General features: G+C 39.1%; 2 protein-coding genes across 2 annotated transcripts; both read left to right on the top strand.

The window, feature by feature from the left end:
• The first annotated feature begins 4655 nt into the window (after positions 1-4655).
• On the top strand, positions 4656-6745 carry LOC138821058 (growth-regulated alpha protein-like). The gene is made up of 4 exons (XM_070013158.1): positions 4656-4874; positions 4970-5093; positions 5213-5296; positions 6161-6745. The coding sequence occupies exons 1-4, from the start codon at positions 4778-4780 to the stop codon at positions 6174-6176; spliced, it is 321 nt and encodes a 106-aa protein (XP_069869259.1). The 5' UTR covers positions 4656-4777; the 3' UTR covers positions 6177-6745.
• A 5791-nt stretch (positions 6746-12536) lies between these two features.
• LOC138821074 (permeability factor 2-like) lies at positions 12537-14630 on the top strand. Its single transcript, XM_070013183.1, has 4 exons — positions 12537-12768; positions 12864-12987; positions 13102-13185; positions 13844-14630. The coding sequence occupies exons 1-4, from the start codon at positions 12663-12665 to the stop codon at positions 13857-13859; spliced, it is 330 nt and encodes a 109-aa protein (XP_069869284.1). The 5' UTR covers positions 12537-12662; the 3' UTR covers positions 13860-14630.
• Positions 14631-22299: the final 7669 nt, after the last annotated feature.

The raw sequence follows: 22299 nt of genomic DNA, 5'->3' as shown, positions 1-22299 counted from the left end.
ATGCCACAAGACTCATTTTGCTAAAATACTAATCCAACATTAGCAGTCAACTAGGGACACACATTAAAAATTTCTCTTTTGCCTACAATATAAGATCCAAAGTGGGTTTTTTGGCTATAAATAATAATTTATTTTTATTTTAGTTTCTGGACTTCAAAAGGTTGTACTTGGGAGTTACAAGTTATCATATCCACTTAAGTGCCCATTGCTTCCTGATCAGTGTCATCCCTTCCATCATGCTCTCCAATTCCATCTGTCCCTCTCCAAAAGACCCGATTCGCATATTACATACACATGTTGTGTATTCTGGCTGTTCTCTTTTGCATTTATCTACCCCTCCCTACCCTAACCCTGTCTCCGCAGTCTGGTTTCTGTTTCCTGATATTCACATCGTTAAACTGCTAATTGCTTGAAAGGTTTAGTTATGGCATGTATATATTGATTCTTTAATCAACATACACACACATGAATGTACAATCTCAGTCCTGTTTTAGACATAAAACTATGTTTTTCTCCAATGTTAGTGATTGTGAATACATACAATTACCATATGAACATTATTTTATATATATACTAACAATAACATCTAATGAATTGTATAAGAGATTTAGTGAAAACATTGTGGCAGAAATAAGTAGAGAACGTTAACACGGACATTCAAGTATTTCAACTGACTTTTATAAATAATTAACTTACTAGAAAGTGGAATATAGTACAGGCATAATGATTTTAATTGTTTTCTTTTTTGCCAGTCACAAGCCACAGTCGAGTATAATAGTTATGATATAGATATGATCCAACTGACCAAAAGACCCCAATTGTTCCAAATCAACCAATGTTGGTGCCATGTTCATCTTACAGCTACTGAAGATGCCATTATGGTGCTGTCCTACCACCAAGAGCATAAAAATCAGGCCCTGATGCTGGGAAAAGCCCAGGTTGCACACAAATTCAATGAAGCCCTTTGCTGTGCAAACTTTCAGGAATGAGGAAATCAGAAAGGAATGTGCTTCAACTTTGTTTTCTTTTTCCTGACTGGAAATTCTTGGCAGGTAAAGTCTACAAATTAGCAACAGCTTTGATTGATGCAATAAAATCATTTAAGGGGATATTTTTGCTTCCAGAAAGTTTTCTTATATCTTCTATATCTGTGTTTTACATGGTAGTTTATATATTTAAAACAAAATATCACAAACAATGGTTAATATTATGGATGCATTGTGATAAAACCTTTTGGTTTAAAAAATATATTCTAGGGCTGGGAAGGTGGTTCAGTGGTAGAGCACTTGCCTTGCATGCCTGAGGCCCTGGGTTCGATTCCTCAGCACCACATAAGCAAAAAGAAAAAAGCTGGAAATGGCGCTGTGGCTCAAGTGGTAGATCGTTAGCCTTGAGCTGAAGAGCTGAGGGACAGCGCCCAGGCCCAGAGTTCAGGACCCATGACCTGAGCCCCCTCAATATATATATATATTCTACATAATTTATATATAATTTTTCATGGTATATATGTATGTATATATATATATATTTACATATATAATTGTGCTGGTCCTAGGACTTGAATTCAGGGCCTGGGTGCTGTCCTTGAGCTTTATTGGCTCAAGCTAGCACTATTACGCTCAAGTCACTCTCAGATTTTTGGTTGTTAATTAGAAATAATAGTCTCATGGACTGAGTTCAAACTGAGATCCTCAGATTTCAGCCTCCTGAGTAATAGGTTATAGGGTTATAGGTGTAAGTCACCAGCACCTAGTTTATTCCATTATATTTTAAAGAATGATAACAACCTTCAGAATTGATTTTATTTTCCACTCAGGGGTCACAACTTAGTAAACATTTCTCTATTCTCCTGACAGAACCAAATTTTCTATCTGTATCCGACTCTACTTTCTAGTGCCTTCCAAGACACTTGGATGGCTAGTAGAGTTACAATACTCAAACCAGCTAAATCTTTTATTTACTTTGCCTGTTGTCTGCTCTCAATTTGAGTATCACATTCTAACCTAGATTGGGAGTCTTTGAAGTATACTGGAGCAAAACCAGAAAAAAAGTAAGGGTCTTAGTCTGTTTTCTGTCACTATAACAGGATACCACAGACTGAGTAACTTATAAAGAAAAGACGATATAAAATAAAATAAAATAAAAATAAAATAAAATAAAAAGAAAAGACGTTATCTCTCATAATTCTGGATACTGGAAAGTTCATGAAGGTAGTGCTGGCATCAAACAATAAACTTCCTTGGGCACCAAACCATAGTAGAAGGGAAAACAAAACATGTGACATAATGAGACGATTGGTTCAACCCATCAGTTTATCTGGAACCTACTCCAGCTCTAACCAACCTGTTCCTAAGATAACAGCATTCATCCACTCAGAGGCTTCATGACCTAATAACCTCTCAAAGCCACTCCTCTCAACATGATTATAGTGGCAATTAAATTCCCAGCAAGAAAGCTGGGAGCCAGTGGCTCGTGCCTATAATCCTAGCTACTCAGGAAGCTTGGGCAGGAAAGTCTTTAAGACTCTTACCTTCAATAAACTATCAAAAAAGAAAAACAACAGAGTGGAACAGTGACTCAAGTGGGAGAGCACTAGTTTTGAGCAAAAAAGAAGCTCAGGGAGAGCCCAGGCTCTTAATTCTAGCCCCAGGATTGGCAGTAAGAAAGAGAGAAAGAAAGAAAGAGGAGAGAAAGATATAGGGGGAGAAAGAGAGATCTGGGGAGAAAGGAAGGAAGAGAGGAAGAAAGAGGGAAGGGGGAGAAAGGGAGGAAGAGAGGAAGGAAGGGAGGAAGAGAGGAAGGATGGAAGGAAGGAAAGAGATAAAGAAAAGAAGGAAAACCATTCAGCTTGGAAGGAGGCATTCAAGCCACAGCAGAGGAGCCCCATGCTGCTGGGACTCTGGAGGTAACTTGTTTTTTTCATCTCTACATTTCTATGTGATTTCTAAGACAAACAGGGTAGACTTTTTTTAATTAATACAGATTTTTAGGAAGGCTTTAAAAAATGATCCTCAAGTACCCTCCATAGACTTAATTAAGATTTTTTTTAACTTTCCTTCTCATTACTTCTTTTATTATCTAGATAAAGACTGGTTTTAAGCCAATGGGTTTCTCAATTAGACAGTCTTGGATTTGAATTTAGCTTTACTTGTAAGAAAGACCTTGTTATTCTTTTTCCTCCTTTTAAAATAAAACTCACTTTCTAGCATTCTCTGAGTACAAAGCAACCTACAAAGGAAACAATATATGTATATATAAATATATACATATAGATGTACATATATATGTTACATTTAATACTTGTAGCAACCCTGTGACTAAGGTACTCCTATTAACTCCCATTCACTGATGAGAAACACAAGAGAGGTTGGATAAATGATCAACTGTCACACAGCAGGTCTTGCAGCCAAGATGTCTGTCACTTTGCACAAAGGGACCACCTGTTCCTGAGGCAAGCAACTTCTTACTCCAGGCCCCTTCCTCATCCCCTCATGGGACTGCACAGTTCTTCACAGTTCACCTGGGTCCCATGTCTACCCTGGAGTACCAATGTAGTCTACCCAGAAGCTACAACTGAATACTAAAAATGAGCCTCCACACGGATAGTCAAACATTTATTCATAACTCCTCAACATCAGGTAGACAGACTTACTGGTGCTTTATTCTCAGAGAGCTAAAAACATATATCAATCATGATCTATGAAGAGGGACTCAATCCTTCAAGGTAGATAAGGCAGATGGCATTTGTGCCTGCAAACTAGTATTACATAGTTGACAAAGACATCACTATTGGCACTTACAGGGCTGAACAGGTGGCGTTGCCCTAGCTTCCTGCTTTCTACAGATATTTTTCCCTACGGAACAGACAATACTAGAATAGGAGACCCACCTCTCCCAGGTCCCTAGTGGACTTTCCTGAATCAATAGCACAGCCCCACGAACAACAAAAGGGTGCTGCTCTTCGAAAGAACAATGAGAGTTTGGGAAGTTCCAGAATTCAAAAGAGGGCAGATGGGACATCTATATTCCAAAATCAACACTGAATTATAACCATGTGGGGATCCCTTCACGATCTTCCCATGATCCACAGCACCAAATGATTTATTTGAGGTGATCGAACACGAGGGTGAGGGGAGAGAGGGAGAGAAGGAGAAAATGGAAGGGGGGAGGGGAAAGGAGCAGGGGGAGGAGGAGAAGGGGAAGAACCCAACATTCTCACTTGGCAGTCTCAGATACCAGGTGTCTTCATTATTTGAAGACACTTTATTTCAGAGATGAATGAAATCTACAGAACTCAAGAGAAAGAAGAAAGGGAGGCTGCCCTTCCCCCATCCCTCCACCAGGGCCAGCTCTAGGAGGATCCCAGGGCAGCCCCCACGGGGTACACAGGGTCTGAGCATCCCCTCCTCACCGCTCCTGCCTACTGGGGTCACTGGGTGTTCAAGGTCCCATCACATCCCCCCAGCGCCACAGGCAATGCCCTCTTCTTGGAGGGTTGGGGCAGAAAGCCAAGGTCTCACATTGGCAACTTCCCCCTGAGTCTGCTGCCAGGTCAATCAGGCAACAACAGCGGGGCGGTGTCTTCCTTCCCGGCTGTGGGAAGAGCCAGGACTCCGGGAATTTCCCCTGCCCGGGAGCTCAGGCCTCTCCCACTAACTAACCATGCATAAAAGGGGCTCCCTGTTTTGGGGGAGACACAGGTCCATCGGAGATCACAGCAGCTCCCCGCCGGCTCTCTACAGCTCCAGGCTCTGCCACTACCCTCGCGATCAGCTCCATGGCCAGCGTTGCCTCCTCTCCCCGCGCTCTGCAGCTGCTCAGGCTCGCACCGCTGCTGCTGCTGCTCCTGCTGGCCAGGAGTCAATGCACTGCAGGTAGGTCCTTCCTCTGGGGGTCCTCTGAAAAGACTGGGATCCGTGAATACCCAGTCCAAGGGCAGACCCACTAACCCGATCTCTCCTGCCGGCAGGGGCTCCCTTGGCCAGTGAACTGCGCTGCCAATGCCTGCAAACCATGCATGGAATTCACTTCAAGAACATCCAAAGTGTGAAGGTGACGCCCCCAGGACCCCACTGCGTCCAAACTGAAGTCCTGTAAGTCTTACCTTGCTGCTAAGATCTAACTCACCCCGACCCTTCCCACCACCCCGTTCATGACCCCAGCCCGACCTCCTACTTCACTCTGCACTGACACCCCCCCCTTCTCTCTGCAGAGCCACTCTCAAGAATGGACAGGAGGCTTGTCTCAACCCCGAAGCCCCCATGGTTAAGAAAATCATCCAGAAGATGCTGAGCAAGTGAGTCGTGGTTTCTCTTTGCACGTGGGACACGATGTGCACTCATGGGGCTCGTGTCCTGACAATATCAGAAAAACTCAGGGCTAGTGGCAAGACTAGCGATCACGAGGATTATTTTCACAATTAAATTACATCAGCCATTCCAATCATTTATATAGACTGATGCCAAAAAGATATTTCCAATGCCTTCCACCCCCCATGTCCAAACCCCACTCAAATGGATCTCAGTAGGATGGGCGCTACTGAAAGTTTTACAGTAGACCAATGATGATGATGATGATGATGATGATGATGATGATGATGATGATGATAAATAGTAATAATAATATATTAATGAAAAATGTTTCCCTCTGTCCTTTATGGACCTTCGACCTGTAAAATTACTTCTAATCTTTCTGATAAAGAACAGGGCTTTGTGCAGTAAGATATTTCTGAGTTCAAGGTCAGACCCTCTATCAATGCAATTTAATCCAGCTGCAGACTGTGCAAGGAGTTCACTTCAAAAACATCCAGAGGAGATGATGCTAAAGGGAAGATCTTGTAGCCATTGCATAGTTTGTGTGTGCGGCTTAAGTGAATCCATGCATGTAAATTTTAAGCCAATGTGATGATCAGTGAGCAATTTTGATTCTTTCCAGTAAATAATAGCATTGACTCTAGAGTCCACTTTTCCATGAACAAAAACATTCAGGAGCTGCATCACTCTGTTGCATAGGGTAGTGGGTACAACCCCACCCTCTCTGGGGGCAAGGCCAGGCAAGAGATGCATGTACAAGTCCCTCCAGGTTCCGGGGCTGGGATAAAAGAAGAACTTTCCTTCACCCTTGTAACAATCATCTTTTCTTATTTTTTTTTCCTTCACAGGGGCAGCACCAACTGATCTAGAAAGAAGTGAGAAGATTGCTGTGGTGATTCCAGCCTGTTGTCCCTATCCTCAGGAAAACAAAGAACAACTGGCTTCTGGAGACTCCTGGAAAGACCTTAATGCAATTTTATTATTTCTTATGAGCACACTATTTATTTGTGTTTATATTTATTTATTTTTCCAAGCCTGTATTTTAATATTTTACATTACTATTTAAAGTGATAAATGTACTTCATCATACATGGCTCAATTCTGATTGTTGAATTTGAAGATGGTGGGTTTATAAATGTGCTATTATACTAATATTTATTGGAAAATCATCAACTTCCAGAAGCTACCATGCTGGAAGTCTGGGGTCTGTGGTTAGGATCCAAGCAATTAGAGAGTACGACTATTGTGAGAGTATGGCAATACATGTGCATCTATTTTGGTTTTTTACTTTTGAAAATGGTTGTCAATTGTTATTTATTGAAGTCTTTGTATTATATGGTCAACAGTATGTTGAAACTTCCCTTGGACATTTTATGTCTAGCTTGTAGGGCATAATGCCTTGTTTAATATGTTTTGTTCAGTGGTTTTCTTTGTCTTGGCACAGAAAAGTTGCAGTTACTGCTACATTTTTACAGCTGACATGGAAATAAAAGTTTTACTAAAATGTAACTTGAATATCTTTTGTTTTATTCTCTTTGATCTCTGTAGTTAATCTCATGAGTGTTCCTGCTTGACTTTCCCCCTGACAATCTATTATTTAAAAAGGAAGTTGATATGGTTAGAAACAATCATTACCCTGATGTAATTACCTTGGTAATTCTAGTGGTAATGAAACACTGCTGTTTCTCATACTGCCCAATATGAGGTGGATGTCTTGGTATATTGAGCATATTAGTTTTGAATTCATGAGACTTCCACATTAGCCTATTGGGATTACAGCCATACACCACCATCAAGCTCAAAAGTAGTTCTTCACAAATTTCTAAATACTTACACATGTTTTAATAATGACTTCTATTAAGTAGTTTGAGTAAGTAAATTTTCAGAAAATTATGTAATTCCTTTTAATGAAGTTGAGAGCAAGAGAATGAAAAGTGGATTTGTTTAAAGTGAGAACTCAAACAAAAAATAACAACCTAGGTAATTTAATGCCAGCAACAATCATGAGCCATGGAAGTAATTACAGACTGTAAAGTAAAATATATGACAAAAGGAAGAAATGACATGTAATTAATGGATTTGGAACCTAACACAGTCCTTCAATTGTTAGGAAAGCAATGATAGAAAATTTAAATGGAGTAAGAGCAAATAATTTCTAGGCCAACCCTGAAAAAGAAAATACAAACTTCAGGATTTAAAAACCTAAAAAAAGGCTGTAGTCCTAGCTACTCTAGACTGTCATGTGAGGATCTCAGTTCAAAGCCTGACTAGACAGGAAAGTCCATGAGACTCTTATCCCTAATTAATCAAAAAACTACAAGTGGAGCTATGGCACCCCAGGATCATCACTGAAAAAAATATAATGGAGGATATAAAATATAATAAAAACAAAAAGGACCATGATTCAAATGATGCAGCACTTGCCTAGCACACAAGTTCCTGGAGTTCAAACCCCAGTATGGTAACTTTAAGTATTAGATACTTAAAATTAAGAATTGGGGGAGTTGAGATCTTGAGGATTATGGTTTGAAGTCAGTATGGGTAAAAATATCTAGATAAACAAATCAGCAAAAAAGATGGGCTACAGTGCCAGTAGAGTAAGTGTAAGGCTCTGAGTTCAAACACTGGTATCAGTAAAGAAACAAACACAAGTTGTAAAGTTCGTTTTTCAACGTAACGACTTGTACATCTCATTGTTGCAATGGGTCCACCTGTATACCTATTTAAACGATTTGTTTTTTCCCTTCTCCTCCACAAATTATACCAACATCAAATACAATGAAAGCAGGGGTTATACCGTGGTGGAGGGACATACAAAGAAATCATCTTATAAATATGTTAGAAACAATCGCAAGAAAGAAAAAAACATTTGAATACTTAGGGATTCATTTCCCCTAACATCAACTTATCTGACCTTTTCTGCTTGTCTCAGACATATACTAGTTATTGAAAATAAGGGAAACCATGGACCTATGTTTCTTTGGGCCTGGCTTACTTCACTTAATAGAATTTTTTCCAAGTCTTTCCATTTCCTAACAAAAGGGGCAATGTCATTCTTTCTGATGGAGGCATAGAATTCCATTGTGTATATATACCACATTTTCTTGATACATTCATCTACTGAGGGGCATCTGGGTTGGTTCCATCTCTTAGCTATGGTAAATAATGCTGCAATAAACATGGTTGTGCTGGTAGCTTTAGTGTGGTCTTGTTTGTGATCATTTGAATAAATGCCCAAAAGTGGGATTGCTGGGTCATAGGGGAGCTCTATGTGGAGTCTTTTGAGGAACCTGTTATGTTGAAAATGAACTTTGTGGGGGAGGGGGGGAGATGGGAAGGGATAGGAAAAGGAAACAAAGGAGGAGGCAACAATGCTTGATAAGAAATGTTTGATAACTCATTACCTTGCCCATGTAATTATAACCCCTCTGTATGGTATTTTCACAATAAAAAAAAAAATGAAGAGAAAAGAAATTAAAAAAAACTGAAAGAATTGAGTGTTGAATCATGCAAAAACTAACTGAAAGAAACTGTATATCATACATTGTTCATAACTATCAATATATTATTATTTACTAATTGGTTTATTAGTGATGGTCTGATTTATCTATAAGGAATCATGGAAATGAGTCATCTCAGAGATAAAGAAGACTAACTCAATTCTACAATTGACAAAATACCCTTAAGTGTTCTGAAGTTAGTAATGTATTATAAAAATACATAAAGCAAAATGAAAAGATCAAAAATGAGTCTTAGACAAATGCACACATGAAATATGTGAACAAATTCTTTCAATGTTTAATCAACAGAGTTGTAAAAAGTTAGTAATATTGTGCGTGACTTAAGCAATACCATCAAGCCTACTTGTACAATTGACTCAGCAATTGTACAAATCCAATCTGCTTTTTCACTGCACAAGGAATTTTGTGAAAGGCACTATGAATACACCCTGTGCGTGTTGTTTCCTGTGGCTTATAACTCATTTCTCAACTTCCTAAATTTTACTTTACATCATGCTGTTTCCATATTCAGGCAAAATATCTCCTAAGATGAAAATATCTCCATGGCCAAACTGTTTGTCCTTGTTTTCTTGAAGTTTTTATCTGACATACTCTTTCTGTAATTGGGCATTTCCATATTTCTTCTTTTTTATTTTTAGGTCATTTCTTTTTAAAGTTTTATTCTTATTTTCACTGTGTTAGAGTAATTTTACAAATGAGATTTCAATTCAACAGTCAGTTTGTGAGTACAATGCATCTTGATCCTATATTTCTTGACTTACATTATATGAACACAACAAAAATTAATTCCCTAGTAGTACCTTCACAAAACTTAGAACATTTCTTTTTGGTCTGAGACCAAACTCAGTCATGTTTCACCCTTTGGTTGGTGCTCTAACAACTCCAAGAACACAATTTTAAGAAAATAGGAATATCAATTTTATATTGAAATGTGTTTTTAAAAGACTCTTGGAGCTGGGCACTGGTGGCTCATGCCTGTAATCCTAACTATTCAGGAAGCTGAGATCTGAGGATCTGGGTCTCTCTCTTCCTCTCCCTCTCCCTCCATCCCTCTCTCTCTTTCTCTCTCTCCCCTTCCTTTCCCTCTCCCTCCCTCCCTCTCTCTTTCTCTCTCTCCCCCTTCTCTCCCTTTCCCTCTCTCCCTTCCTTCCTCCCTCCCTCCCCCCTTTCTCTCTCTCTCCTAAGAACATTGGCAGTTAGATTGAAATGTTATTTATGATATTTTATGTTACTTAGCATCTTATGAAATACGCTAGTTTCTAGGGATGTTGCAGAGAAAAGCAAAGATCTGCTAAACTAGAAAAAGGTTAATGAAATTTTTTAATCTTTTCTATGCTTCATAATTTTCCTACATTAATCCATGTTTCTGTGTATAAGCAGAAAAATGAAATCGTACTTACAACTTGTTTTTGCATTTCTTTTTCATTGTAAAGGTGATGGACAGGAGGGGGTACAGTTTCATAAGTAAAGTAGTGAGTACATTACTTTTTTGAACACTGTTACCCCCTTCCTCAGTTTCACCTGATTTCCTCTCCCCATTCCCCTCCTCTCAAGTTGTAAAGTTCATTTCCAACATAAGGTCCTGTTATATTTTTAAATAATACCTTGCATTTCTACTAATTATTTCAAGAGTGCACAGTGAATTTCAGAAAAGTAGGGATTATTTGTGATACAAATACTCTGTTACTGATGAGTTAAATTACTCATATACTTTATACATTTTAGGTTCACATTAATTTTCATATGTTTAGAAAAAGTAATATTTTAAATTCTTGGGGATTTTTTTGTTTTTATACAAGACTGCACTAATGATCACTGTAAGTAAAGACAGGAATCTAGTTATTTTTCCTAACATTTAGTATGGGATATCCTTACTTTGATTCACATTTTGTACTTGAAATTGCTAAAACCATAATTAGAAATAATTAAATAATTAAAAACATATAAAAAAGCAAACTCATCCTAAATTTCCACTTAAGAAAACCAAACCTAAATGACATTTTCTTATATTGGAGGATGCTTATAACACAAAGAAAAAATCTTTCCCCTATGGATAAGAACTTCATCTCTAGGTGAGTTTTGCTTAGGACATAGGGATAAAAGTAATTTCTGCTGGGCACTGGTGGCTCATGCCTATAATCCTAGCTACTCAGGGGGATGAGATCTTAAGATCATGCTTCAAAGCCAGCCCTGGAAAATCTGTGAGATTCTTTTATCTCCAATTAACCACCTAAAAGTTATAAATGGAGATGTGGCTTAATTGATAGAGTGCTAGTCTTGAGCCCCAAACTCGAGGACAGTGCTCAGACCTGACACACAAAATCATTTCTATTGTGTTTACGTGTAATTATTTAGAGCATTAATATGTAATAGTGTTTTACAAATAACATATTATTGTTTCTAACGATCTTTCAAGGTAGATATGTACCACTATGGCCATTTAGAGACGAAGAACTGAGGCATGAACAGGTAGAATGTCCTGTGACTGTAATTGGAGTCATCTGGAGTAGAGTCCCGGTCTGTACTTCTTTGCAGCTCTAAGGCATCCAACTTCCTCTGTCTGCCCTCCCACAAACCTTCCCACAGAATGTCCCTCAACCTCTTTCAGCTTGTATTCAGAGCCACAGGAAACCACCTAGCACCCACTTATAACCTGACATTAGAGCAGAGACTGGAAAAGGAGCAATGAATGACGGGACGCACCAGGTAATGGTCTAAAATGTCTTATTAGAAATCTAACAAAACATAACCACGCTGTTTCTCTAAGAAACAAAAATCAAATTACCAGAGGGAGAAGGGTCTATAAAAGGCAGAAATGAGATGAGAATTAATTTTTCTCTTCAAAGCAAAGTGAGATGAAATATCCCCTTGGGATTTTTTTTTTTTTTTTTTTTTTTTTTTTTTGCCTCTTAGCGATTGCAGCGGTCATGACTGCAGTATTAGTCTTTCGTATTTGTGACCTGTGGGGGGCCCCTGGGATAAACCTCGAACTGTGTACACCTGCGAGTTGTCACCATACCCCTCCCCCAGCGGCTGTAGCACTGTGGCCAGATCCTATGTCAAGGGCTTATCAGCGCATTCATACTTCAAGAAATGGTTCTCTTGGATTTACTCCAGTTTTGGAAGTTCCAGAATTTCACAGAGAAAGGAAGCTACATAAGATGACATCATATTAACCTTAATTACACAGGAATTTTTTAAAAAACACACACACACACAACTTTTGGTGGCCCTTTCCCCCTGAACTCTCAAGGGAGAAAAAAAATGATACAAAATGATGTATTTGTACTTGTTAAATACCAGAAACAAAGCAGACCTATGCAGATCGAATAAACCTTCCATCGGAAATACTTAGGAGTCTACGATCTACAGAAGTAAAAAAAAAAAAAAAATCTACCACCTCTCCCCCTCCACACACTTCCCTAAATTCTTCCAGCCCTAAAGACAGATCCTCAAACTGTCAGGGGTGCTCTGATGACACAGACTTTTACAGGGAGCCCCAGGACACACTGTCACCTTAGCCTATCACTTCCCCCTGGGGGCTTTGGAGCAGAAATCCAACAAGTCAAGAGTCACAGCTTCCGTCAGTCAGAGTTCGGCAGGAGGGTGAAAGCGACGTCACTGCGTGTCCCCAACCAGCTCCTTCTGAATCAGGGCGTGGTCGGGTGTCTTCCTTCCGGACTGTGGGGAAACACCGGGGCTCCTGGAATTTCCCACTAACCATGCATAAAAGGGGTTCTCTGTTCTCGGGGAGACACAGATCCATCCGAGATCACCATCAGCTCTCCAGCTCCAGGCTCTGCGACCTTCCTCTTGCTCAAGCTCCGTGATGGCCCGCATTGCCTCCCTCTCTGCCCGCGCTGCGCAGCAACTCAGAGTGGCACCGCTGCTGCTGCTGCTGCTGCTCCTGCTGACCAGGAGCCAATGCACTGCAGGTGAGATCCTCATCTCTGGTCCCACGGAAGGACAGGGCTGGGAGGGCGCCCAGCTCAAGGACAGCCCTTGCTAACCTGGTCTTTCCTCCCCGCAGGGGCGCCCTTGGCTAGTGAACTGCGCTGCCAGTGCCTGCAAACCCTGCAAGGGATTCACCCCAAGAATATTCAAAGCGTGAAGGTGACGGTCGCCGGACCCCACTGTGCCCAAACCGAAGTCGTGTAAGTTCTTCCCTGTCCTCTGTGGCTACTGAGTCACCAGACCCTCCCCATCACCCCACCCTTGACCCCAGACCCAACTCCTGCCTCACTCTGCTCCCCGCTTTCTCTCTGCAGAGCCACTCTCAAGAATGGACAGCAAGTTTGTCTCAACCCTGAAGCCCCCATAGTGAAGAAAATCATCCAGAAGCTGTTGAACAAGTGAGTCTGGTTTCTATTTACACGTGGGACTGCAGTCACGAGGCTCAGGCTGGCCCGTGTCCAAAGAAACTCAGGACCAACGTGGGACTAGCAATCACGATTCATCTTGCTATTAAGATCACTAATGTACTTCAGCGCCAGATAGATATTTAAATGGACCAATATGTGTCCTTGAAACATCAGGTAGAATTGTCTAGGAATGCAAGTCTTCTACCTATTGGGGTGCAATATTTACCTCAGTCTCTTAGGAGCCTCAGACCTGAAAAGTGGAACCCCTGGTTTAATGCCAATGTCCTTCTACATCTTTCTGAGGAGGATCAGGGGCTTTGTATTAAGACCCCTCTGAGTTGAAATCTACCTTTCCCTTCTAACTCGTCCTGTCATTCAATGGGAAAGTAGTCATCGTTCAAGGCTACTCTGAAGCTTCAGTGAGGTCACATACATTTAGCTTTATACCTTTGCAATATTGTTGGGGATGTTGGATGCTGAGAGAATTGTGACCCCTAATTACACAGCATCCAAAGCCTGGTGGGTTTGCTCCATCGTCAGGTGGAGCTAGGGGATGACTATATGTGGAGATATCTACATTAAGGTGGGAGAAAGGGCTGCTCCATCTATTTGGGGATATCTACTAACAGCAACCATTTTTTCAACACAGAGACAACAGCAATTGATTTGGAAAATTCTCTGCTTCTGTTCATCCTCTGAAGAAAGATCAAAGTGAAGAGGGAAAGAAGCAAGCTCTGTCTGGAGATAGCTGAACCATCGGTGTCTGATGTGTTTATTTATGAGAGCTTTTCTGTTTATTTATATCTGTATTTATTTATTTAATTGATGCTTTTGGAGTCCTATTTATTGTGATATTTAAAGACATGAATGTGTTTGGTGATAAACTGTAGGGCTTGATATCTATCATAGATGGTCATTTCTTTTTTGAAATGCTCAATCAGGTATTTCAGTCCTGAAGGAGGATGATGTTTAATTGGAGGATGATGAATTTTTATTTTACTTGTTATTTCTTTGGAAGTGATGGATGTAAGATGTTGCTAGTTTGTTAAGTTTTGGAGGGGAGGGTTGGGCAGTAGACAGTGGTAAGCCCTTGTGGTGAACACTGAAGATCAGTAGGGAAAGAGCCAGATGCATGTAGTCAGATCACTGTCAAGCTAAGGGGAAGTGTGTATGTGTGTGTGTGTGTGTGTACACTATTTTTTTGATAACTGTTTAGGAGAATGTCAGCTGCCACTTATTGTAATACTTTCCCAGTATGTGGTCAGCGTTTCTGATGCTGAACTTTTAAGAATTCTGATGTTCGATTTATCCCTTGGACATTTTATGTCTTCTTTGTAAGGCACAATGCCTTCCATAGCAATAATAATACAATGTCCTCCATGTCTTGGAGTTGAGATATTTATTTATTAATGTATTAATTTGAATAATGTAAAAAATAAAGCTGTTCACAAAATAAACATACTTTGCTTGAAGAAAATTACTCTGTGTGTTTCAACTCTTTGTTCCTCTGGGATACCAGGTTTCAGGAACCCGTAGCAGACCTTAGACCATAATACCTACTGTCCCTAGTTGGCACTTCCCTTATTTCTCTCAAAAGGTGTGTTTAATGTTTTTTTTCAAAGTCTGAGTGGTCCCCACTTTAAGCAACCTAACTTTACATAATGTGTTAATCATGTTTTATTTGAACCACTTTCCTATTTAATTCTAGAACTTGAATCTTTAAAAAAAAATTAATATACAAACAAGACCACACTAAAGCTACCAGCACAACCATGTTTATTGCAGCATTATTTACCATAGCTAAGAGATGGAACCACCCCTGATGCCCCTCAGTAGATGAATAGATCAAGAAAATGTGGTATATACACAATGGAATTCTATGCCTCCATCAGAAAGAATGACATTGCCCCATTTGTTAGGAAATGGAAAGACTTGGAAAAAATTCTATTAAGTGAAGTAAGCCAGGCCCAATGAAACATAGGTCCCATGCTTTCCCTTATTTGCAATAACTAATATATGTCTGAGTCAAGCAGAAAAGGTCAGATAACGTGATGTTAGGGAAATGAACCCTAAGATATGTATTCAAATGTTTTTTCTTCTTTCATGCGATTGTTTCTAACACATTTATAAGATTATTTCTTTGTTGCTTTGTATGCCCCCCCATGGTATAAACCCTGCTTTCACTGTATTTGATATTGTTATAATTTGTGGAGGGGAAGGGAAAAAACAAATCATTTAAATAGGGATACAGGTGGACCCATTGCAACAAGAGACGTACAAGTCGTGATGTTGAAAATGAACTTTACAACTTTGATGGTGGGGGGGAGGAGGATTGGGTGGGGGAGTGGGGGGAGGATGGGATGGGAAGGGGAAACAAAGGAGGAGGCTACAATGCTTGATAAGAAATGTACTCATTATCTTGCCCATGTAATTGTAACCCCTCTGTACAGTATTTTCACAATAAAAATTTTAATAGTTATTTTAAAAGAGATTTTTAGGTAAATTACTAAATGTTTTTCAATCATATTTGCCATTTAATTCTGCTTCCTCTTAATGAAGTTGAGAGTTGAATTGGAATAAAGAGGATTCTGTTCCAGAACATAAATAGTGCAACTAATAATAATAATAATAATAATAATAATAATAATAATAATAATAATAATAATAATAATAATAAGCAGGAAAGAAATCTATATAAGTAAGGCAGTAGCTGAATAGGCTTTCATTTTCTAAACTTCAGGGACCACCAACAATCACTGAATTTAATGTCGTTTTGATGGTTTCCAAAATGGCACTATTTTAGATGCAGTGGCAGCCTGTCTATTTGAACTTAAATTGCCTGGAATAAGCAGAAGCACACGGGGCCTCGCCAACAGAAGACAAGGCTGCCATCTCATGGTAGGAAAAGGTCTGAATTGTGTGGAAAACACTCCAACCCAGAAAAGGAGGGAAGTCTGTCCACTTGCAGAAAGAGAGGAGACGGAATGTGGATGTGGGAGGGGAGCTTTTGAGTCTGACCTATTTTTGGACTCTGAAGCTTAGTCTACGGCAGGAAGCAGCAGGAAGGAGGGCTGATCCACCCCTCGCACAGCCCCAGAGCTGCAGGCAGGAACCAACCACACCAGGGACACTGTGCTTCTTCCTCTGAAGAGAAAGTATACCAGACTCTTCCTTTGACAGGATTTGCTTCTAAATGAGTGAAAAAGGATGGGAAAATGTGTTTACATTGTCCAGAGATAAACAAATGCAAGTCATTCCGGAAGTTCTGTAGCAAAGTTAGCCCGTAGCAACTCTGTAAGCTTCAAGGGCCACCTGTGCTTTCAGCTATGGGAGATAAAACTTCCAAGGATTTAGCAGGGAAAAGTTACCTTTGCAAACCAGGAGGATTAAATCCACTGCCCTTTGTACAGATAATTGCTCTTGATTGTAGATTTTCCCAATGTCTCTAAGGAAAGTGGCAACTTGCACTAAATCTCTAGATTAAGTCCCAGGGATGGGGAGATAGGGGTGCTCCTTCTAGTTATTTACAGGTCAAAAGAGATGAAGCCTTAGGCATTGAGAGGTGCTCTACGTGGGAGAGTCGGGAGTGAATGGATGTCTGTCTAGTTTTTGAAGAGGGAAAGGTGATGTTTGCCTGTAATTTGGAGCATGAAGGAGGTTGCGAATTTGAGGCCAGCCTGGGCTCCATAGTGAGGTACTGGCCACAATGAAACAAAATAGAACCCAAGCTAATATAAAACTAAGACACAGGTGTGATCTGTTTTCTTGGAGACCCTTTTAGGAGGGGAGATGCCCTGCCTCCTCCTTCTGCTTTCTAAGCAGAGCACTGTTCTTCTTTCTCTTAGCTATTCAGTGGAGAGGCTGGTTTCTAGAGCAGAGCCATCAATGTGACTTTCAGTGCCTTGCCTCAAGGTCTTGACCAGCAAGAGGTGTAACAGACTTAGTTACTGTAAAGTATTTAATAAGAAATGTGTCATTGGTCACAATTCTTCTCACAGTCACTCAGGATCAAATTTTAAAGTATGGAAAGTAGATACTCCCAGAACTTAACAACTTGGTGCCCGGAAGGAAAGAAGAAAAGGAGATGCAGCTAGTTCACAAGGTGATTAAGAGCCTAGGGTACAATGGACTGAGTGGATATGGGAACAGCTTGTAACTGATCTGAAGGTCAACTTTCTTGATACATTTAAACTTTATTCTTCCATGAAAGAGATATAATAGTGCTATTTCTGATTTGCATTCATCACTATAATTTTTTCAGTTTTTTTACTGTTTTTACAGAGAGGTTGCAGTCACATAAATCACATAATGAGTACATTTCTTTTGGTCAATGTCAGCCCTTTCCTTCCCCCCCCCCCCACAAGTTATACAGTTCATTTTCTAGATTTTTTTTTCCTTAAAGAGACACCAATTTCTTTTTCAGGAAAAACCTTTCTTAAATGATGACTAATTTCAAATATCCTTGAGCCTGCAAAAGTCTATAGCTCCACCTCCAGGAAATGAAAAAAATGTTCATACCTTTATTGACAAATGTAATGTTTGGGATTTTTCATCCCTTCCAAGTAAAACAAACTGGAGAAAGTAAATTCTACTTCCTTATTGACTCAGACCAAACTGACTTCTCCTTTCCTTCTTCCACAAGAAGGGAGAAGGGAATAAAAGCTACTCTTGAGCCTGGTACATTGCCAATCCAGAGAGATCAGGAAACCGAAGCCATGGATCCCCCTCCATCCTCCCCCCACAAAACAAAAAACACTTTTCTGCTCTCTGTTCACATAATTTCTTCTTTCCTTTGGCCTATTGGGACATTTCTTTAAAAATAAAAGAAAACCAAAGAGACATGGCTACCCTACTTTAAGTAAGACATGAAGTCTGAAGTTAAAGAAAGTCATAATGCCCTTAGGTTGTTAAGCACCAAAGTCCATAGAGAAATAGAAACAAATATATTTAATTACTTTGAAATCCTCAGTACAAAAATCTGTATTTCTTACTATCACCTCTAGTAAGAAATGCAGTAGGAATTGTTACTCCAATTAAGTCTAAAGTGCTTATTAGTACATGGGAGGAGATCTAACATCTAATGATCATTTAAAAAATTTTCACTGGACTCAAGCATTTCTTTTATACTTATGTAAAGTTATTGTCTTGGTGATAATAAAAGCCTCTAGGGAATCAATATTTGTTCTGGTATATCCAATATTATTTTATAGTTTCAGGTTAATAAATGCATATTTATTATTATATTAAGATAGTATTAGCAAACAATTGATATTTCATAATTTATATGGCTATTGCTATCAAGATTTGAATGTTAATCCAATATTGGAACTTACCAAATTGACTCCAAGTATTAAACAATTTTGCAATGGACTGTTTATCTTCACTAAGAATTTCAACTATACTTACCTCATACAGCTGATGATGGTTAAGAATTGCAATATTCAGACATAGTTTACTTCTCAAACAATTGATATTTCATAATTTATATGGCTATTGCTATCAAGATTTGAATGTTAATCCAATATTGGAACTTACCAAATTGACTCCAAGTATTAAACAATTTTGCAATGGACTGTTTATCTTCACTAAGAATTTCAACTATACTTACCTCATACAGCTGATGATGGTTAAGAATTGCAATATTCAGACATAGTTTACTTCTCCCAAATTCATTGACAATACCTAGTTTATACTTGAGATTTTTTTCTCTCTCTCCTCCTTCTTTTTCTCCCTCCCCCACCTTTCCTTCTTTCTTTCCGTTTGTTCTTTCCTCTCTTTCTTGCTTGTTTTTCTGTTTTAGTTATTTTCCAATAGGCTACTGTGGCTTTGCTTGTGGCCAGCCTCTAGTCTCATTCCTTCCATTGAACTAGGATTATAGATATTACAGATGGGCCACACCATACCCAGCTGGTTTATTGGTTGAGATGATGCTTTGCTAACTTTTTGCCCCAATGGTCTGCTCTCTTTTTCTTTCCTGAGTATCTGGGATTGCAGGATTATACTAACATACCTAGCCTGGTAATGAATGTTTCTTGCTGTGACTGAAATAACAAAAGAAACTAAGTACAAAAAACAGAAGAAATTAAGGACATTTACATGGCTGTTTTTAGAAGTAAAATACTTACAAACTTCACTCAACTATGAATATAGGAGTCTGAGGTCTAGGCATTCTTTTATTATGCAGAAGAAAACAAACTTCAATGTTTAAGGCTCCCATTATAGAAACTTTCAGAAACCTTAAAAAAGCAGTCTGATATGGTAATATGAATAAAGTATCAATTAGAATGGGAATTAATTTTGACTCCATGAGCATCTACAATTTAAGCAATAACACATGTTGATCAATGAGAGCAAGTAATTCAGAAATCTTATGAACTTAGATAGAAGATATTAAAAAGATGTCACTGGGTATTAGTGGCTCATACCTGTAATCCTAGCTATTTAGGAGATTAAGACTAGAGGGATCATGGTTTGAGACCAGCCTAGGTAAAAAAAAGTCTTTGAGACTTTATGTCCAATTAACTAGCAAAACCCAGAGGAGGAGCTGTGGCCCTAGCCATGAACAAACAAGCCAAGGAAATGCATGCTGTGACTAGCTCCACAAAACTAAACAAAAAAGACCAAAAACAAAACCTCATGCAACATGACTTTTCAGAGTTAAAGTTTCTCTAATTGCACAAAATTCACAAACATGAGAGACTATATAACACATGTTGTATTAAGATATAAGCCTGTTTTACATGAATTATATAAAAGATCAAATAAAACATTTTATGTATACATACATCTATGATATGCACAGATATATATATATATATATATATATACACACACACACACACACACACACACACATAATTTGGCATGCACTTCTAGGAAGAGTAACAAAATAATGATGTGCATTTCCCACTTCAAGACATGGCCATTACCTGTGTAACCAGACACACTCTCTTACACTTTCCCAGCTCTTATCCTTCTACTTTTGCATAATAAATTAACTAGAAACAACTTAATAAAAAGAATTTTAGCCAAATACTGTTTCTGTTACATTCCCCAACTTTCACTCTGATCTTGAGTTCACTGTTCACAATTTCCCATTTGTTTCTATGACTGAGATTCTAAACAATTCCTTACTTCTGTTTGCTTTTGATTCCTGGTCAAATAGGAAAATGCTACAGAAATTTGACTTGATTCAGTCAGGTGCATGTTTACGGATTCGATCAAAGGCTGATCCAGTTTTACAAAACTTCCAAGTCTTCATCACTTTTGTAGGTTATCATTATGACATCAATGCTGATTTATCTGATCCACAGCTGGATGGACATTTGAGTTGCTTACACCTTTGTACTGATGTCTGATTACATCCTCAAAGATAAATATGTAAAAGTAGAATTACTGGCTTACAAGGTATGGATGTCTGATTCACTAAATAACATACAGTTTTCGAAACGGTTGTACTAATTTACCAAAAATTTTCTAATTTTTAAATTTTACCAAAAATTTTCTAATTTACTAATTTTCCAAAAGCAATTCAAGGAAGTCCCCTCCCGGTCATTCTTTAGAAGTCCTGTCAGATTTTTTCCAATTGTTATCAAAGGATTCGATATAAAGTTATTGTATGGTATTCATGTCCATTTTCATTTTTATGCATGAAGATGAGACTCTTTTCACAAGCTTATGAACTATTTGCACTTGCTCATAAGTGCCTCAGGCTTTAACTCTTGGGCCATTGAGAATGCTAATTCAAAGCTAGGTAGAGAGAGAACAACTAAATTTCCCAAAGGTCCATTTCAATTAGCATGATAATAGAGTTCCTTCTCTAACTTGTATGAGTGTGTGTGTGTGTGTGTGTGTGTGAGAAAGAGAGAGAGAGAGAGAGAGAGACAGAGAGACAGAGAGACAGAGAGACAGAGAGACAGAGAGACACAGAGAGAGACAGACAGAGAAGGGGGGAGAGCGAACTTCTGTGCTTAAGGCTAGTGCTTTTTACCACTTGAGCCTGAGCCTCGGGATCGTGTGTGTGTGGGGGGGTTAATTGTGATAAGAGTCTCAAGGACTTTCATGCCTGAACTAGCTTGAAACAACAATCCTCATATCTCAGCCTCCTGAGCAGCTAGAATTACAGACATAAACCACCAGTACCCAGCTTTGGCTCTAATCTTTGTGGGAAAGAAGCAATCTGAAATAACATGATGCTTATGAATGCCTATTGTTCTTGTTCCCAATGTCTATTTAAAAGCAATTTTCAAGTAAACATATATATCACATTTTCTTGATCCATAGATTTAGAGGGGCATCTGAGTTGGTTCCATATCTTAGCTCTGGTAAATAATGCTGCAATAAACATAGTTGTGCTGGTAGCTTTAGTGTGGTCTTGTTTGTGATCATTTGGGTAAATGGCCAAAAGTGGGATTGCTGGGTCATAGGGGAGCTCTACGTGGAGTCTTTTGAGAAACCTCCATACTGCTTTCCAGAGTGGTTGAACAAGTTTACACTCCCACCAGCAATGCAGTAGGGTTCCCTTCTGTCCACATCCCCTCCAGCATCTGTTGTGATTAGAGTTCTTGATTATAGCCATTCTAACTGGAGTGAGGTGGTATCTCAATGTTGGTTTGATTTGTATTTCTTTTATGGCAGAGATGTTGAGCATTTCTTCATGTTGAGCATTTCTATTGGCCATTCTTATTTTCCTCTTCAGAGAAATCTCTCTTTAAGTCTTTAGCCTAGTTATTAATGGGGAAGTTGTCTGCATGTATTGTTTGCTCTAACTGGAACTTCTTTCATCTTCTCAATCTTTAGTCCATCCATGTGGTTAACTTTTACCTACGCTTCCACTATTACTTTATATGTTACTGCCTCCAAGAGTCATTTCCTCAGTCCCTCAAGTATTATTTGGCTAACGGGTGTCATGGTAACAATCACTCTATTTTTACTATATGGTGTGTGTGAACAGCATTGAGCAAAGAGAAAGGAACTGACTTGCCCAAGGTTAGACAACCTGTTAATAGCAGTGCCTTGGTGCCAGGATTGTTATCTCCATTTTTTTTTCATTTCCGCCTCAGGTAGTAGCACCCAACTCCACCTCGGTTATACCCAGGCCCTGTG

This window comes from Dipodomys merriami, unplaced genomic scaffold (genome assembly GCF_024711535.1).
Source record: "Dipodomys merriami isolate MVZ:Mamm:240054 unplaced genomic scaffold, mDipMer1.0.p SCAF_9, whole genome shotgun sequence".
Lineage (NCBI taxonomy): Eukaryota > Metazoa > Chordata > Mammalia > Rodentia > Heteromyidae > Dipodomys > Dipodomys merriami.
Note: the sequence above shows the minus strand (reverse complement) of the source record. Positions and strands in the feature narration are given on the sequence as shown.

Excerpts from the sequence above, each read along its gene's own strand:
- LOC138821058 (XM_070013158.1), top strand. The coding sequence starts at position 4,778 with ATGGCCAGCGTTGCCTCCTCTCCCCGCGCTCTGCAGCTGCTCAGGCTC. Across the intron at positions 4,875-4,969 it reads CAGGAGTCAATGCACTGCAG|GGGCTCCCTTGGCCAGTGAA; the intron begins GTAGGTCCTTCC and ends TCCTGCCGGCAG. Across the intron at positions 5,094-5,212 it reads TGCGTCCAAACTGAAGTCCT|AGCCACTCTCAAGAATGGAC; the intron begins GTAAGTCTTACC and ends TTCTCTCTGCAG.
- LOC138821074 (XM_070013183.1), top strand. The coding sequence starts at position 12,663 with ATGGCCCGCATTGCCTCCCTCTCTGCCCGCGCTGCGCAGCAACTCAGA. Across the intron at positions 12,769-12,863 it reads CAGGAGCCAATGCACTGCAG|GGGCGCCCTTGGCTAGTGAA; the intron begins GTGAGATCCTCA and ends TCCTCCCCGCAG. Across the intron at positions 12,988-13,101 it reads TGTGCCCAAACCGAAGTCGT|AGCCACTCTCAAGAATGGAC; the intron begins GTAAGTTCTTCC and ends TTCTCTCTGCAG.